At 42.5% G+C, this 17,638-nt stretch overlaps 1 protein-coding gene and 1 long non-coding RNA gene across 2 annotated transcripts; one reads left to right on the plus strand and one right to left on the minus strand.

Annotated features, from left to right (window-relative positions):
• Positions 1–1,182: 1,182 nt before the first annotated feature.
• LOC117561255 (protein NLRC3-like) lies at positions 1,183–9,852 on the minus strand. The gene is made up of 5 exons (XM_034238546.1): positions 9,819–9,852; positions 3,619–3,945; positions 1,960–3,429; positions 1,458–1,851; positions 1,183–1,316 (listed from the first exon to the last, which is right to left on the minus strand). The coding sequence occupies exons 1-5, from the start codon at positions 9,850–9,852 to the stop codon at positions 1,313–1,315; spliced, it is 2,229 nt and encodes a 742-aa protein (XP_034094437.1). The 3' UTR covers positions 1,183–1,312.
• A 1,030-nt stretch (positions 9,853–10,882) lies between these two features.
• Positions 10,883–17,091, plus strand: LOC117561253. Its single transcript, XR_004571323.1, has 5 exons — positions 10,883–10,929; positions 11,193–11,235; positions 16,202–16,241; positions 16,676–16,834; positions 17,014–17,091. It is a non-coding gene; the product is annotated as an uncharacterized LOC117561253 (long non-coding RNA).
• Positions 17,092–17,638: the final 547 nt, after the last annotated feature.

The following is a 17,638-nucleotide window of genomic DNA, read 5'->3' on the forward strand; positions in this document are numbered from 1 at the left end:
CCGTTGTGACGAAAAGGGAGCTGAGCCAGAAGGCAAAGCTCTCTGTCTACCGGGCCATTTTCGTTCCTACCCTCACCTATGGTCATGAAGGATGGGTCATGACCGAAAGAACGAGATCGCGGATACAAGCGGCCGAGATGGGTTTTCTCCGCAGGGTGGCTGGTGTCTCCCTTAGGGATAAGGTGAGAAGTTCGGTCATCAGGGAGGGACTCGGAGTTGAGCCGCTCCTCCTTCGCGTCGAAAGGAGCCAGTTGAGGTGGTTCGGGCACCTAGTTAGGATGCCACCTGGGCGCCTCCCTAGGGAAGTGTTCCAGGCACGTCCAGCTGGGAAGAGACCAAGGGGTAGACCTAGGACCAGGTGGAGGGATTATATCTCTTCGCTGGCCTGGGAGCGCCTTGGGATCCCCCAGTCAGAGCTGGTTGATGTCGCCAGGGAAAAGAAAGTTTGGGGCTCTCTGCTGGAACTGCTACCCCCGCGACCCGACCACGGATAAGCGGAAGAAGATGGATGGATGGATGGATGGATGAATGAACAACACAAATAAAATAAGTTACATTAATTTGTTATTGGCTATGGTAGGTTATTGGTTATGTTCACATACTTATTTGATTACATCCACTTGTCTAAGATGACAACAGAGACTTTCGACCCAAACCCAGCTGTTGACTTGTGGATGCAAGCAGCTAATCGCAGACTCAACCAGAGAGAAAGAAGTAGGCCTACATCATCAGCTACCATGTCTGACAGAGAGGAAGACAGTGAGGAGAACAGTCAGGAGGGTAGTGATGACAGCTTGTAGGATTACTGCTCGTGCTAATGTTGTCTTGTGTTCACCTCTGCATGTGTGTTCTGTGTTCACCTCTGCATGTGTGTTCTGTGTTCACCTCTGCATGTGTGTCTTGTGTTCACCTCTGCATGTGTGTTCTGTGTTCACCTCTGCATGTGTGTTCTGTGCCGTGTGTCTGGCAAATAAAGTCAAGACCCCTCAAAAGTTACGGTTTATTTCATTTTAAGGATGAGCACCAAGCAACATCTCCAGGTGCTCCTTTGAGAACCAGGGCAAACAAGTTATGTGCACCCCTGGACATAACTCTGGTATTGGTGGGATATGATATAGATCTTATTTTAAACTCTAAAACATTGTGATAAAAACGTGTGTGTGTTGAATGATAAAGAAACTAGAAAGTAATAATAACTGATAACTGTAAGTCCTGCTGTGTGGTTTGATCACATGCTGAGAAACCTCTGAAGTCCTTCATGTGTTTGACATGTCGCCTCCATCACTCAATATGAAGAGAGAAACGCTTCAGTTTAACTATTATTATAAATAAATAGAAGAACAGTGTTGGTTTATTTTGCTCTCAGTATTTAAACAGCAGAAATGTTAAAGTGTTTATTTGAATAATTAAACTCCTGATCCACATTAGTTTATAAAGTTAATCACATCTGGACTTACTCAGCCTTCCTGCAGTTCCTCACAGCTGGAATCAGTCTCCGTTTCCCCTCATCTGATGTTTTGTACTTATCCAGGTCCAACTCATCCAGAACCTCCTCTGACATCTGCAGCATGTAGGCCAGAGCAGAACAGTGGATCACAGAGAGTTCCTTCTTTGATCTGTTCTCTGACTTCAGGAACTCTGTGATCTCCTGATGTACTGAGAGGTCCTTCATCTCTGTCAGACAGTGGAAGATGTTGATGCTCCTGTCAGGAGAGATGTCACCACTGTTCATCTCCTTCAGGTTGTTGATGGCTCTCTGGATGATTCCTGGACTGTTGTCTGTGCGACCCAGCAGGCCTCTGAAGAGTCTCTGGATGAATGTTAGTATGTTGTCTGTGCGACCCAGCAGGCCTCCTAACAGTCTATGAATGAATGTTAGTATGTTGTCTGTGCGACCCAGATGGCCTCTGGTGGCTATCTGGATGGTTTCTGGACGCTTGTCTGTGCGACCCAGCAGGCCTCCTAACAGTCTCTGGTTGGACTCCAGAGAGAGGCCGTGGAGAAAGCGGACAAACAGGTCCAGGTGGCCATTTTCACTTCTGAGGGATTTCGCCATGGCTCCCTTTAGGAAGACATCCAGGGATGGGTAATCATGATCTCTGTTATACCTGTTGTTATAGTCTCCCTGCAGGAAGTCCTTCAGTACCGCTGTGTCTCTGTTGGTGTAACAGTGGAACATGTAGACTGCAGCCAGAAACTCCTGAATGCTCAGATGAACAAAGCAGTAGACTGTTTTCTCAAAGATCACACTCTCTCTTTTGAAGATCTCTGTACAAACTCCTGAGTGCACCAAGGCCTTGGTGACACCAAGACCACAGCGTTGCAGGTCTTCTTGGTAGAACATGATGTGTCCTTTCTCTAGCTGTTCAAACGCCAGCCTCCCCAGCTTCAGAAGAAGCTCCCTGTCAGCCTCCGTCAGCTGCTGTGGACTCGTCTTATGTCCCTCTTCATACTTCTGCATCTTCCTCTTGGTCTGGACCAGCAGGAAGTGTGAGTACATGTCAGTGAGGGTCTGGGGCAGCTCTCCTCTCTGGTCTGTAGTCAACATGTGGTCCAGAACTGCAGCAGTGATCCAGCAGAAGACTGGGATCATGCACATGATGTGGAGGCTCCTGGAGCTCTTGATGTGAGAGATGATTCTGCTGGACAGGTCTTCATCACTCGATCTCCTCCTGAAGTACTCCTCCTTCTGGGCGTCAGTGAAGCCTCGTACTTCTGTTACCCTGTCCACGCACTCAGGAGGGATCTGATTGGCCGCTGCAGGTCTGGAAGTTATCCAGACGAGAGCCGAGGGAAGCAGCTTCCCCCTAATGAGGTTTGTCAGCAGCACGTTGACTGAGGACTGCTGTGAGACATCAGACACAACCTTCTTGTTTCTGAAGTCCAGAGAAAGTCTGCTTTCATCCAGGCCGTCAAAGATGAGCAGCACTTTGCAGACAGCCAGCTGCTCTGCTGTGACCTTCTGTAAGGTTGGATGGAAAACATGGAGCAGCCTGAGAAGACTGTACTGCTCAGCTTTGATCAGGTTCAGCTCCCTGAAGGAGAGCGGGATCACCAGACTGACATCTTGGTTTCCCAAACCCTCGGCCCAGTCCAGAGTGAACTTCTGCACTGAGAAGGTTTTTCCAACTCCAGCGACTCCGTTGGTCAGGACCGCTCTGATGAGAGTCTGTTGGTCAGGTAAGGCTCTAAAGATGTCCTGGCACTTGATTAGAGTGTCATGGAGGGTCTCTTTCTTGGAAGCTGTCTCCAGCTGCCTCACCTCATGTTGGGTATTAACCTCTTCACTCTGGCCTTGTGTGATGTAGAGCTCAGTGAAGATGCTGTTGAGGAGGGTTTCACTTTGATCAGTTCCTTCAGTCACACGTTCACATCTCCTCCTCAGACTGAGCCTGTGTTCATCTAAAACCTCCTGCAGACCACGTTCTGCTGGAAGAGAAGGAAACAGGAGAGAATCAGGAAATGCTTTTGAGAATATAACAATAAAACTAATAAAAACAGACTGAGTTTAAATGTTTTATAAACATTGTAATGTCTTTGTTCTTCAACAGAATACCTAATAAAAAAACAAATGAACCAGGAAGAGGAATAAGACGCTGCATGAGTTCGGCCTCTTACCTCGTACAGAGCTGGTCTGACTGGCTGTCTGCAGGCCAGCTCTGGTTCTGGGTCTTTCTCCACACTGGGGACAGGAGGGGTCTCCTGATGGAGGTCTCTGCTCCCAGTATGAGGTGATGCACTGTCTGCAGAACCAGTGTCCACAGCTGGTAGAGACTGGATCCTTCAGGACGTCCTGACACAGAGCACAGCTGGACAGCTGCTCCTCCACAGGAACACCACTCTTCCTCTTCCCTCTGTGGAGAGGAACACATCCTTTATAGCACTTTGCTTCAGAAGGGCTGATTCTCACCAAAGGTACAACAAGTGGGCACTTTCTAGTTTGATCTTTAAAAAAAGGTCTATATAATATATACCCTTGTGATCAGGAAGATAGCTTACAGTTCACATGATCATAAAACCAGAGAGCCTCCTGTCTGTATTCATCACCCAGAGGAGCACATGTTCCCTGTATCTACACACACAGCTGTATTTCATTTCAAACCTTTATTTAGACAGATAGGTCCCTTGAGATCACGGATCTCTTTTACAAGGGAGACCTGCATCAATTTAGTTCCACATGAAACATAAAAACAACATAAAAACAAACAATAGAGGACATCATATTTACATATTCACCAACACTTACAAACACCCATAGTGTCAGAAAGCATCTCGTGCAGACGTGCCTTAAAAACATTCAGTGAAATAAAATTGCTCAATTTCAATTTGGACTGTAGGCTGTTCCAAGCAAGTGGAGCTGCGCACATAAAAGCTGTCTTACCTAAGACAGTCCTTACTCTTGGTACATCTAACAAGACTACATCCTGCGATCTCAGACAATAGCTGCTTGCAACTTTCTGCTTTACCAGAGAACAGATGTAATACGGGAGTTTGCCCAACATAGCTTTATAAATAAAAGTGTACCAGTGACTGAGCCTCCGTACAGAGAGTGATGGTAAATCTGCCTTGGTATACAGGGTACAGTGATGTGTAAGCGCTTTACAATTTGTGACAAATCTCAGAGCACTGTGATACGCAGCATCCAATTTGCTCAGGTAATTGGCAGGTGCATTCATATAGATCAGATCACCATAGTCCAACACAGGTAAAAAGGTCACAGAGCCTTTTCCTGACCTCAAGCGAGAAACAGGACTTGTTTCTAAAAAAGAAACCTAGCCTAACCCTCAGTTTTTTAAGCAGGTTATTGACATGAAGTTTAAAAGAGAGACAATCATCAAGCCAGATACCAAGGTATTTGTAACAGGCAACAACTTCAAGTTTTGTTCCTTGCGTAGTTACAATATCTAAAACAGGCTCTGGTGTCTTTTTAGCTTTTGAAAAGAGCATTACCTTGGTTTTATCCACATTTAAAAGAAGCTTTAGTTCAGAGAGCTGAGTCTGAAAAGTGTTAAAAACAGCCTGTAATTTAACAACAGCCTCTTTAATAGAGGGACCTGCACAGTACATCACAGTATCATCTGCATAAAAATGTAAAGTAGCTTCATCCACATTATCACCTACGCTGTTAATATATATGGAGAATAAAAGTGGTCCTAAAACAGAACCTTGGGGAACACCATTAGAAATGTTTAACCACTCAGAAGACAGTCCATCAAAGTGAACACATTGGGACCTTTCAGAGAGGTAGTTTACAAACCAACCCACTGCATGGCTGGATATGCCTTGTTGTGAGTTTTCATAGTATGTTTAATACTTAAAAACGAAAGTTAGTTATAATCAAATATAATCAATTATATTCTTGTATAACCCACAATGAAAATGCTTCATATTTTAGGTTTTTCTATAGTTACAGTATAAACAAAACAAAGTAGTTTGTTTAGGTTGAGTGTGTAAGGTCGATGAGTTATGGGTGTCTCTGAAGAGAGTAGGCCGTTTTCCTCCCTCTCCTCTGGCAGCAGTCCACAGGGAGGGGGGGCTCCAGGCTTAAGGAGAAACACATTAGAGGCCAAAAAGAGTTCATTTCCTTTTCACACTAACATGAGAAGTTGTGTCTATTGTCATAAAGCTATGGAACATGTCGGGTCATGTTTAGCCCTGTACAGTAGTAGTCCTGCCCAGTTTTTCCTGATGTGGGTGTGGAGGAGGCGTTTTGGAAAATGCTATTGGGGTTTTTGTGCATAAAGACAGGGGTTGAGAGTGAAAGCTCCAGAGCTGGGTAACTAGCTCTCGGTAAGGTTCGGCCAGACGGGGTAAATATCTCTCGAATTTCTTGGTTGTTGGCTGAGTGGAATGATTTGATGAGAGATGTGATTGTGAATATTATAAATACCGCCACCTGTGAGGAAAATCTTCCCTCCGAAATATTGCGGACAGGTATGAGTTTTTGAATGTTATACCCGCCGTCTGTGTCGGAAAAAAGGTATGAAACTGATGTGAATTGATTTGGTGAATGGAAAGTTGAATGCGCTTTTTATGGTCACCGGTCTTTTTACGAGGAAATACCTCTAAATTCTATCGGGAGAATTTAAAAATGTCACAACTGAATTGGGCAGTTGAAATTAAAACATTTTGGTAATAAATGTAAGACTGTGAATTAAAGTTTCATATTTGAACATGATCACAGCACAATGTTTTTAGTATGATTATAATGTTGTAAAGAGAGAAGGTAAAAACCCTGTATTAGTTTGGACCTATTTTTCTTCAAATAAACTGAATCCCACCTTTTTGGATTGGGATAATTTAAAAGACACCTGTGCCCTCCTCTCCTGCTTCAAAGGTAAGATTGCACCCTGCCACACACACTTAGGTAGGAGCACACTCCATTTACTGATATCAAAATCCTTCGGGATCGCTTAAACAGATTAAAAAAGAGTTGTCTGAATTGAAACAGCAGTTCATTGAACCTAGGTTCTTCGGGAAGTTAATAGAGGTGAGATCTTGCTGACGTTGGTGGATCTGAGCCAAGCAGCAAACTTACATAGACTCAATAACTTCGGAAAGGTCAATTAGGAGGTCAGAGTGATTTACCGGAATAAATTATCAGGACCTCTCCGACTCTAAACAGCCTATACTGGCTAGCCTCTGCTTTAAGATGCGATGATCGACGGTGTCAAACGCTTTGGAAAGGTCAATAAACAGAGCTGCACAACTCTGCTTATTATCTAAAATACTAGTGATGTCATTCACCACTTTCATTGTCGCAGTGATGGTGCTGTGTCTCTTTCTGAATCCTGACTGATGTCTAGACAGGATATCATTTATACATAAAAACTCCTTTACTTGTTCACTCACAAGTCGTTCGAGCACCTTAGCCAGAACTGACAATTTGGAGATTGGCCTAAAGTTATTTAAAATAGTTGCCTCCCCTCCTTTCAGTAAAGGCAAGACATAAGCAGACTTCCATACTTTTGGAATTGTGTTAGTGCTGAGGGAGAGGTTAAAAAGAGAAGTAAGAGGTGGAGCAATCAAATCTGCAGCTAACTTTAAAAAGAAAGGTTCTAAGTTGTCCGGGCCAGCCGGTTTCCTAGGATCTAACTTGGATAATGCTTCACGAACAACACCAATAGTTAAAGGAGTAAAACTGAAATGGTTTTCCAGACCACATTGTTCAGAGTCAAGGATTGGAGCGTTCACAGAAGCAGAGTTAGTGACAGAATCAAACAGAGAGCCACAAGACACAAAATGCTTATTAAAGCAATTTAGCATAGTAGCCCTGTCTGATATAATGCCAGATGCTGTGGTGAGGCACGGAGGTAGCTCATTACGGATATCACCAGTGGAAATCGATTTTATGGCTTTCCAAAATTTCCTAGGATTATTCAGGTTTTCTGTGGTAACTGACAAATAGTACTTTGATTTAGCACTTTTTATTTGAGATGTGAAGCTATTCCTTAGCTGCCTAAAGCGTAGCCACTCTACCTCTGAGCCTGATTTATAGCCTTAGCCCAAGCATTATTTCTCTCATGAAGTAGACTGGACAGCTCAGCAGAAAACCAGGGATTGTTTCGTCCCTTCACTCTAAATTTACGCAGGGGTGCATGTCGATCAATAATTTCCATAAAACCAAGATCAAAATAAGACCATGCGGTTTCTACATCAGCACACAGATTGATTTTACCCCAATCAAAATCAAACAGATCATGTAAAAAAACCTGCTCCACAAAGTGTTTTTTATCTCTCTTTGTGATGATACGTGGTTTAACCTTTTGGACCTTAGTGTCCCTAATTGTGGCTACAACACAGTGATCGCTCACATCATTAGCAAATACTCCCACAGATGAACATTTCTTAAAATTAGATCAATTAAGGAGGATTTATTTGGGGACTTAATATTTGGGCGAGTAGGACTGTCCATAATCTGGGTAAAATTCAAAGAGGTACACAGGTTTTTAAAATCCTCTGACACAGAAGTTAACCAGTCCCAATTAAAATCACCAAGCAGCACTATTTCCTTGTAGGAAAGTTGTGATAACAGTTTTGCCAATGACGATAAAGAGTCCTTGACAGCCGAGGGGGCCCTGTAGCAGCCCACCACCATGACCTGTTGACCCTTTGTTACCTCAATATTCACGGCTAAAAATTCTAGCTGTTTACTAACAGATTTGGAAACCATATTAGTTACACAAAACTTATTTTTCACATAAATGGCAACGCCACCACCTTTTTTAGGCCGATCAGTACGATATACACTGTAACCATTTATGTAAATGTCAGAGGCCAAAATGGATTTATCTAGCCACGTCTCTGATAAGACAATGACATCAGCATCTGTCGAACTCGCCCAAATACGGACAAAATGTAATTTAGGTAACAGACTACGCACATTTAAATGAATTAAACCTAGCCCAGATCTAGATATAAAATCAGCAGGAGTAGCTATTTGACTAATACTGCTAGGTGGACCTGGATTTGGCTGTACATTTCCTGATAATAACAACAATAAAAATACCAAGCACCTTTTCCTCTTAATCAACACACATTGTCAGCTGTTCTAGAGTCACCAGTAAACTTCGCGAAAGTGAGATTAGAGTTTAAAAAACAATTCTGAAGGACCATCGTGGCAGGCATGTGAGAAAGACAAACATTTTCCGAAATGAATATATATATAAGATATATTCTTAAGACTACGGTGATACCATTTATACATTTGCCTGTCCCACTGTTTTGGCCAAACTTGACCCACTCTACCATGCTGCACTGCGTTATATATCAAATACACCCTATAGGACTCATCCTTGCAAACTGTATAGCCTAACTGGATGGTCCTCACTTACTATGCGTAGGATGCAGCATTGGTTTTTATTAATGTATAAAGCCATTTTAGGTAAGCTTCCACTCTACATATGTGCCAGATTTGCCCGAGTTTGTGACTCTTACAACCTCTGAGGTTGTGACTCTTACAACCAAATCTGGCACATATGTAGAGTGGAAGCTTACCTAAAATGGCTTTATACATTAATAAAAACCAATGCTGCATCCTACGCATAGTAAGTGAGGACACAGTGCAACCAGCAATTGTTTGTGCAACACCTCAGAAACTGTACAGGGGATGTCCACTGCGGGCGGCAGAACATACCCGAATCCAGTAGATTTTTCAGGATGACTAGCGATCTTCTCCTGTCCAGCACAGCAGAAACACGACACCCGCCATTCTCCCAGTCCAGCACAACAGTATCCACGCTGTTCCCGGAGCAAGAACCAGGCAGGGAGGCAGCAGCGTAGCAACTCTCCAGGTTTCTCCGCAGTATCTCAGATCAGGCCTTCGCACCCGTAGAAGCAGAAACAGGCAGGAGCAGGCCTTCACACCGGAACCAAGACAGGTGGATGACACACCTCACCACCAGCTCGACTCTTTCCAAACCTCAGAGCTCTGTCTGTTTTGCCGTGGTATCCTGGCTGGCACCTGCGGGCCGCAGATGGGCGGAGTAGTTTCGGGCGACGAAGACTGCTGCTCCGGGGGCGAGTCAGGCGGGAGTAAGCTCGTTACTGTTTGTACCGCGTGTATATGCCGGTGCTTGTAACTCTGACGAATCAGAAAACAGGAAATAATAAAAGTGTACAACACTTGCAGAAGTCTCAATGGACTCTAGGACGCAGATTGTTAACCAATAAGTAATTTTCTGACATCCAGTTTGACAGAGTAAATAATGAATGTGTTACAAAGCAGATCCTGGTGTTAACACTCACCCTGTTGTCCTCCTCGTGTCGAGCTGTAAAATGGCGTCTGGCAGTCTGACTTCATACTTGGACGTTCACACCTTCACCTGTCTGCAGCTCCTCCGTCTGATTCATAACCAGCCTTATCAGCTGAAGCAGTTCACATACAGGGACTTTGTTCAGTGAGATAGAAAAAGACATGCAGCTAAAAACAAGCTCAACAAAGTTATCGAAAGGACACAACATCCACACATCAGCCTCCATAGGGTATAATTAAATCTGCTTTATATAACAAACAATGAACAGCGACTTAAATAACAACATAAGGCTAAATTTAACTAAGTTACAAGATGTGCCAAAATCAGGGCTGAAATTGAGATTTCACCTCTAGCAAGTGTTTTAGGAGGAAAAGTGTTTTAAATAGGGGCAGAGAAAAAGGAGAGAAGCAGGCTGCAGCACCTCACTGAAAAGTGTTTTAAATAGGAGGAAAGTGTGCAGGGAATGGATGCTGAAATTCGTGTTCATGCAGCCCCTAAATAATGGTAATAGCCTACTGATTAAAAATCATTTATAGGGCAGAAAGTATTTTAAAAGTGAGAAAAACTATTTAAGTGCAGTTCCAAGATTACCCACAGGAGGGCTCCAGGGAGCGAATCACCCGACATGAGCACAGTGCATTAACAGTAGAAAATACGATAAATAAAAGCAAATCAATCTATTTAAAGTGCAGGGAGGCTCCACACCAGACACAGGTACATTCCTACATCCCCACAATAGTGACACTGATGGTTTGAAGTCGTTTCTGTGGGGAAAAGAGTGCTAAAAGTCTGATAACAGTGTGGTTAAAGTCTGATTGTTTCAGAGACCCATAGTAATGATACAATAAACCATTTACATCTAAAAGCATTGATTACAATTCCTTTTTAAATGGGGAAAAGTGCAGATGAGGTATGTTTGGTATTTTGGGCAAAACACTTCAACCAACTGGAACAGAGTTAAACATGTGTATAAATAATGATTAGTTATAAATGACGATTTACAATAGGTTGTGAATTTTATTTCTATGAGATTGTTTCCTTTTAATATTTTTGAGTATTGTTTCTAGTGGGAACACTTTCCCGTTACACATCGTTTTCTAGTTCCTGCATGTCATTTCCGCTTTCCCCTCACATTGAAGTGAGCACTCATATATCGATGTGAGCACTGCTGAGGGTAAGCTGTGCTAGGAATTGTGTTATAGTTCATTACAATTGTGTGTGGTAAACCGGCTATTTAAGTTTATGAAAGTAGTGTATGTAGTTAAGTGTCAATTTGGGTATATTATTAAACCGGTTTTGTTAAGTTTCCACCATAAGAAATTGTATTTTTGAGTGATATCTACGGTGTGGTTTTGGCGGGAAATAGATGCGATCTGCGTAATTTTCTTTGTTTACATGTCAACACTTTCTGACTTTTCTTTCTTTTCTTTTGTAAAGATGTGCAACGCGGATGCAAAGAGAATATTATTTTTGTTCTCAGGTATGTTTGTATTTTGTAAGATTACTTAAAAATAAGATTTTCTTGGTAATTTAATAATTTCTCAATATATAAATAAATACTAGAAGACATTGAAGTGAGCACTGCTGAGGATGTGCAATGCGGATGCAAAGAGAATATTATTTTTGTTCTCAGAATAAATGCCAGAAAAGACACCCAGATGCTTCGCTGTCGTTTCCTGACCGTTAACAGGTCACTTACGGTTGTGACCCGTTACACAACCCTGTATATGTATATATATATATATATATATTAGTGCTGTCAAAATTATCGCGTTAATGGCGGTAATTAATTTTTTTAATTAATTGCGTTAAAATATTTAACGCATTTAACGCATGTGCAGAATGGCCCGCCCCATACGTGCCACCAGTGGCAGCGCCAGGGTACTGCTGGGGTAGGCTACACCCATACGAAGAAATGGCTTAGCCCCACCATGAAAAATGATGTTAAAGTCAGCAAAATAAAGTCTGCCAACTCGCGCGGAGTAAATTGCACAGACAGCAGTTAGTCAGATTGATTTCAGTAGCCACGGTTTTGAAAACGTTTGTCACGTAGTGATCGTCTTCTCAATAGAACATCTTTGATAACGGCGTGGTGTTGTTGCAGGAAGTCCCGACGGAGAATACTTTTGCTGTAGTACAGGGTGCACATAACTGGTACGCAGGTTATGTGCGTAATCTGAAATGCGTACCGTCACTTGTGTCACAAAGCGCATTTGCGTACCGACGTACTTGTGAAGCTTTTCCAGAAGGCGGTTAGATCACCGGACGACAGAGTCGGTCTCCGTGTGCACAGACAGGGCTGCTGTTAACGTCGGTCTGTACAACGGAATTGTGCCAAAACTACGCCAACCGGCTGCGGAGGGAGACTCCCCCCCCCTTCACTGGAGAACTGCGCTAAAACAGCTGATCACAACGTTCACACTCTGTGGTCACGAAGTACTCCACTAGCCCCCCCTCTGTCGACTTTCCTGAAGTACTCCCCCGTTGATAGAAATCAACACGTAATGAATTAAGACCCCACGGTTTGATGATTGATAGGTGTGTGGGTTGTCTTTCATTTTGACACGCAGAAACATGTTTTAATAAACATAGATACTGTATGTTAAATGGATATATCCGCCTTCTTTCATTTATCTTTCCATTCCCCCAAAAATATACATAAATAAATGGCATATTTTGGACATAGTTCGAATGGTGATTAATCATGATTAATTCATTTTAAAGCTGTGATTAATCTAATTAAAAATTGTAATCGTTTGACAGCCCTAATATATATATATTAGGGCTGTCATTAACGGAAAAAAAAAACCCGCCATTAATTATTTTAACGCGATTAACGCATTTGTATTTTTTGTCCTCGGCCGCCCTGTAGATTTCAGAGCGCATCGAGTTTAAAATACCATCTACCAGCTGATGCTGACAGCCCGCTCCTGCCGCCCGCTTGTGGCAGACCACACTTCCACGCTCACCGGCAGGGAGGGTGTGTGTATGTGTGGCCCGAGCGAGCGAGAGAGAGACCTTACGTGCATTGTTGTTGTTAGCATCTGGTGCTAGCTAGCTGCGCTAACGGATATGGGGCTGTTTAAATGAAAACAGAGGAGTGACATTTCGCCGACAACTGCGCCGAGCACTTGACTTTATGCAGGAAGCCAGACAGTGGGACATTGTACGAAAAGTCAGCACACTCAGCACGGATAGTGCGCAACATGATTGCAGCTTCCAGGCAGCTCCCGTTTGAGCATATGCCTTGAGTTGCACATAGCTCCAACGAACACACACACACACACACATTTGTATTGTATGAGAGGTTCCAGGTTGAATTAAGGCGAATATTTGTAATGTTCAGAGGTTGTTGTGTTTAATATTCATGAGAATATTTGCCATTGTTCAAATGATAATAAACATTAAACAGTGTGCGAAAAAGTACACGTCCCACCGTCCGGGACGTGTTATTTACAATATCGGACAAGTAGATCTTTCAATTGACTTGTCCGGCGGACAAGTGACGTTTTTCGCCCTGATTTATTGACAAATTATTGATAAATTCAGTTTACAAAAGGCAGAACTCATTCGCAAATTGTACGTGTCCGCCATTGTTCGTTTAGAAATGTTAGTTTCGGTTCTGTTTGTCGATTCCTAAGGAAATGCATCTCGCCGCTTTCTGTACAGTTAGACGGGGGCGGGGCGGGAAGTGTAGCACAGTGGCCCCGCGGACCGCAGCTCTCTCTCTCTATGCTCCGTATCAGCTGATCGCTGCACGGTGCAGCTCAGCGTCTCTCTCTCTCTTTCTACACACAGCGGATCCGCTGCCCGTTTAACAGCCTCATCTTTGTCAAACTTTCGTATGTTCTTTCTCTAACACGTAATGAAGGTTATTAAGCGTTTTAGCTCCTGTGTTGTTAATATTGACCGCCATTTCCTTTATGAAGTAAAGCAGCCTCCCTGTCTGTGTCCTCGCGCTGTCCTCACATCCCCGGACCCCAGACTCGGAGGAGCACAGGGATGTCAGTATTGTTTATGAAGCAGGGTATAGAAAGTACATTATTGAAATGAAAATACTATTTATTTACTTTTACAAACTGTGAGCAGCTGGGCAGCTGCAGCATGTGTATTGCAGGACATGTGTAAGCGTGCAAGCGTCTTTGATTTGTAGAAAAGGGCTAGGCCTATAGGCTATACATATTAGTGCTGTAGCGAGGCGTCGACGACGTCGACTTAAAAATATCGTCGACGACATATTGGGTCACCCAAAGCAACAAGCAGTTCGCAATCTCACTTCAAACACAATGGAGACTGAAACGGCTACCACCTCCTCCTCACAGGATTGCGCACGAAGCCCCCAAACGAAAACATCTCGCCCTAGGTCTTCAAAAGCATGGGAATATTTTAAAGTTAGTCCAAAACGCAAAGATATTGTCATTTGCAGTCTTTGCCAAATGGAGTTGGCATATCACACAAGCACAACGGCTATGTTGGAACATTTAAAGCGGAGGCACCCCATTGTCTCTCGTGGAGGGAACAATGATAAGTAAGTACTAACTTTGGCTAAATTAATTCCACGTTTGTGTAGTGTGTTGTGCAGCTTGAGTTCTGTGCACTTCGGTAGTGCTAACTATCTTATTGCTCTCCGTGCGGTTTGTTCGTGCTTGGTTGGTTACGGTTAGTAGTTAATGTTAGCTACCTAGCTAGCGGCGCCAGCTGTGTGTCAGTTAACGTTTGTCAGCATTTAATGTTGGCTGGAATGGTAGCTAGTTTACGTCTGCAGATTGTCAACTAATGGAGCCAAGCAATGTCCAGGCCAGGGCTGCACGTAAGCTGGTGCGCAGTTGTCATGAATTAATTAAAAACATTAAAATGACCACCAGCACATCCAAGTGTGATAGGGCTCATGAGTTGCACTTGCACTACCAAACATTTTCACTGTGTAGATATAGTACTCTACAAGCTTTTAGATAAACATGAAATGCATTGTTGGACTTAACATTGTTTAAAAAGTAACCACGTGGTACGTGTTGTGATGACTGTATTTGCTTCCTCTGTCGCGAGTCCGGATCACTCAGTGATGATACTATATACCTACATAATCTGTGGAGTCTCAGATTTAATCGGATATATTGTATGTGCAGCTACGATAAGTAATAAGGGTACTTTTATCTTGAGTTCTGTGCCAATGTCCGTTAGCATTTTTCGCTCAGGGGTCATTTAGATGCTTCTTATGAGACTTGTGTTTTTGTTTTGGTAAAAATGGTTTGTATCGTCAGTTAGCTGAGATTATTTCCGTTAATCTGGTATAACACATTAATAGGTTCTTAAATATTAAGATCCCCTGAGACACAGTGTCGTGAAAAAAAAAATGTTACATTACGTTTTTTTTACATTACGTTTTTTATGAATTGAACAACAGAAAAATAATCGTTAGATTAGTCGACTAATCGATCATATAATCGCCCAATTAATCGTTTTCAAAATAATAGTTTCCCCCCAGCACTAATAAATATAATGTATTATTATTATTAGGTTATACACGTATGTGTTGGACATGTGTGGTTGGACTCTGTCTCACAGGCAGGTTGCAGTGTAACATCAGAGGAGACTGGGCCAATTGTACATTCTCAAACTGCACCACTTGTATTCAATAACCGTAAGAAATTAAAAAGTATGAAGTGATTTGTAAATAGGAATACAGATTTGACTTAATGTTTTCATAAATATATTTTTCTCCCTGTTTGTCATGGGACTTATTTTTACCCTCTCAAAGAACCGGAATTGAGAACCAAAAATATCCGGAATCGAAAAGCAGAACCGGAATCGTTAAAATCCAAACTATACCCAACCCTATGTGTGATGCAGTAAAATCTTACCGCTCACTTACGTTAGCGGTGTCATAAAAACCGTGGGAAAATGTAAAATACGATGACGAAGAAGAAGATTCCAGTGGCCCCTATTTTTGTCCATTTTGGACAAGTGAAAAATGTATTCGGACAAGTAAATTGCCAAACTCACTTGTCCATGGACAAGTACTCTCTAAAAACTTTTTCTCACACTGACATTAGCATAAAGCATATTGGTCCACTCATATGTTGATAAGAGTATTAAAAACTTGAAAAATATTCCTCTAAGGAACATTTAGAACAGATAAAAAATGTGCGATTAATCGCGATTAAATATTTTAATCGACTGACAGCCCTAATTTTTACAAACTACACAATTCCTCTCTGATCGTTTGTATTTTTTCTATGAGCAGCGGCGTAAGAGCTTTATCTTAACATCACTAGAATTTGATCACAACAATAGCATGGATACAATTGAGTCCTCTTCTCACTTTCACTTATTTCATAATAACACATTTTGCATTCTGAATCAGGTAAATACAACATCGTAGTTTCTAAATTGTTGTATACGTGATGTTTGATTATTTTTGTTGGTTTGTCGTTCTTGATTTTCAGATTTGCCAAGCAGATTGAAAACCTCCGATGCAGTGGACCTGTAAGTTCTGCTAATTTTGCTCTGAAAAAAGAGGCTTTTTACTTAGGCATTACCGCCTCAAACATGGCTGCCATACTAGGACATCACCACTCCCATGCCTCCATAAGGAATGCCTTTGCACCTTTAAATCTTTTAATGCACTCAAGGTTCACTTATCAACATGGCACACTCTTAAGGATATCGAGAAAGTGAGTGAAACAGCGTTCCACTGTCAGCTATGCGACTTTATAGAGCCTTGCAGTCAAGCAGACTTTTTCACACATTTGCGAGAACATTTGAAGTTGAAGCAAAAGGTGACTTGTCCATATCAAGGCTGTAACTTTCAGAGCAATGTATATTCCACCTTTAATTCACACAAAAGCAAAGAACATCAGATGTCTTCCTAATGTGCTGGTTTTCCATCTCCTACCCCACCCCCTTCTCTACTTTTTCAGGTATTTGCCGAATTTAATGGCGTTACCAGTAGGAGCCTTGAGGCAGACTTCTTTGAGGCTCTGGACCAGCACACCCCACGTTTCATCCAACTGTTCAAATCAAAGAAAGGATCGGTTGGACAGAAACTGACAGAGTTGATGCAGAGCATCAACTGGGTGGTAAGTAATATAACTTAGCAACTTTTTGTCACTTGTCATTGATGACGATATGGTACAACTTCAAAAGCCTTCGAAAAATAATTAAAACAACCCCTCAAAAAGATGGAAAAGGCCAACATTGTTCATCTTGTGAGTTTGTAATTTAACCTAATCTTTGTCTTCTTTATCTCTATCATTAGACACCAGACGTGACTGAACAGCGCTCTGTTGTCCTCAAAGGGATTGCGATTGTTCTTGGCGACGACTCCAACGATTTCTTTGTTGGAGTCAGTCGGACGGACAACCCCCACCCCCAAAACGAAAACTCTTCGGTTCTCCACGAATTACACAAGTCACCCAAATCAGCTTTAAAAAACCGGGAGGCGCCGAAACGCGCCTAATTTGCATCACTGATATACTGTTAGGTTAGCCAATCTCCATTTAGCAAACACACATTTTAAAAGCTTTTCGCCTGCCGTCTGTCTGCAGACTTGTCAAAGCATTAATTCATGGTTTTTACTAACCGGTATCAGTATGTTGTTACTTCGGCATCATTTTTTAAACGTGTATTACAATTAATTCACGGTCAAATATGTTCATTTTGTTGTAGTTGTCGCCCCCTTGCCAGCGATTCTCTCTCTCTAGTTTAGCATACTCAGCCCGACTCAGCTTGGTTGTTGGCCCGCTAAGAACCTCGATTTTATGGGGCCAGAAAAACTGTGAAATAGTACCCGCTAGCCGGTCCTACGCCAAGTGGCAACCAAAAACGGCACGCTTAAACCGCGCTGTAGTGGAAATGCGCCAGTCTGCACCGAGGCCGGGCCG

This window comes from Gymnodraco acuticeps, unplaced genomic scaffold (assembly GCF_902827175.1).
Source record: "Gymnodraco acuticeps unplaced genomic scaffold, fGymAcu1.1, whole genome shotgun sequence".
Taxonomy (NCBI): Eukaryota; Metazoa; Chordata; class Actinopteri; order Perciformes; family Bathydraconidae; genus Gymnodraco; species Gymnodraco acuticeps.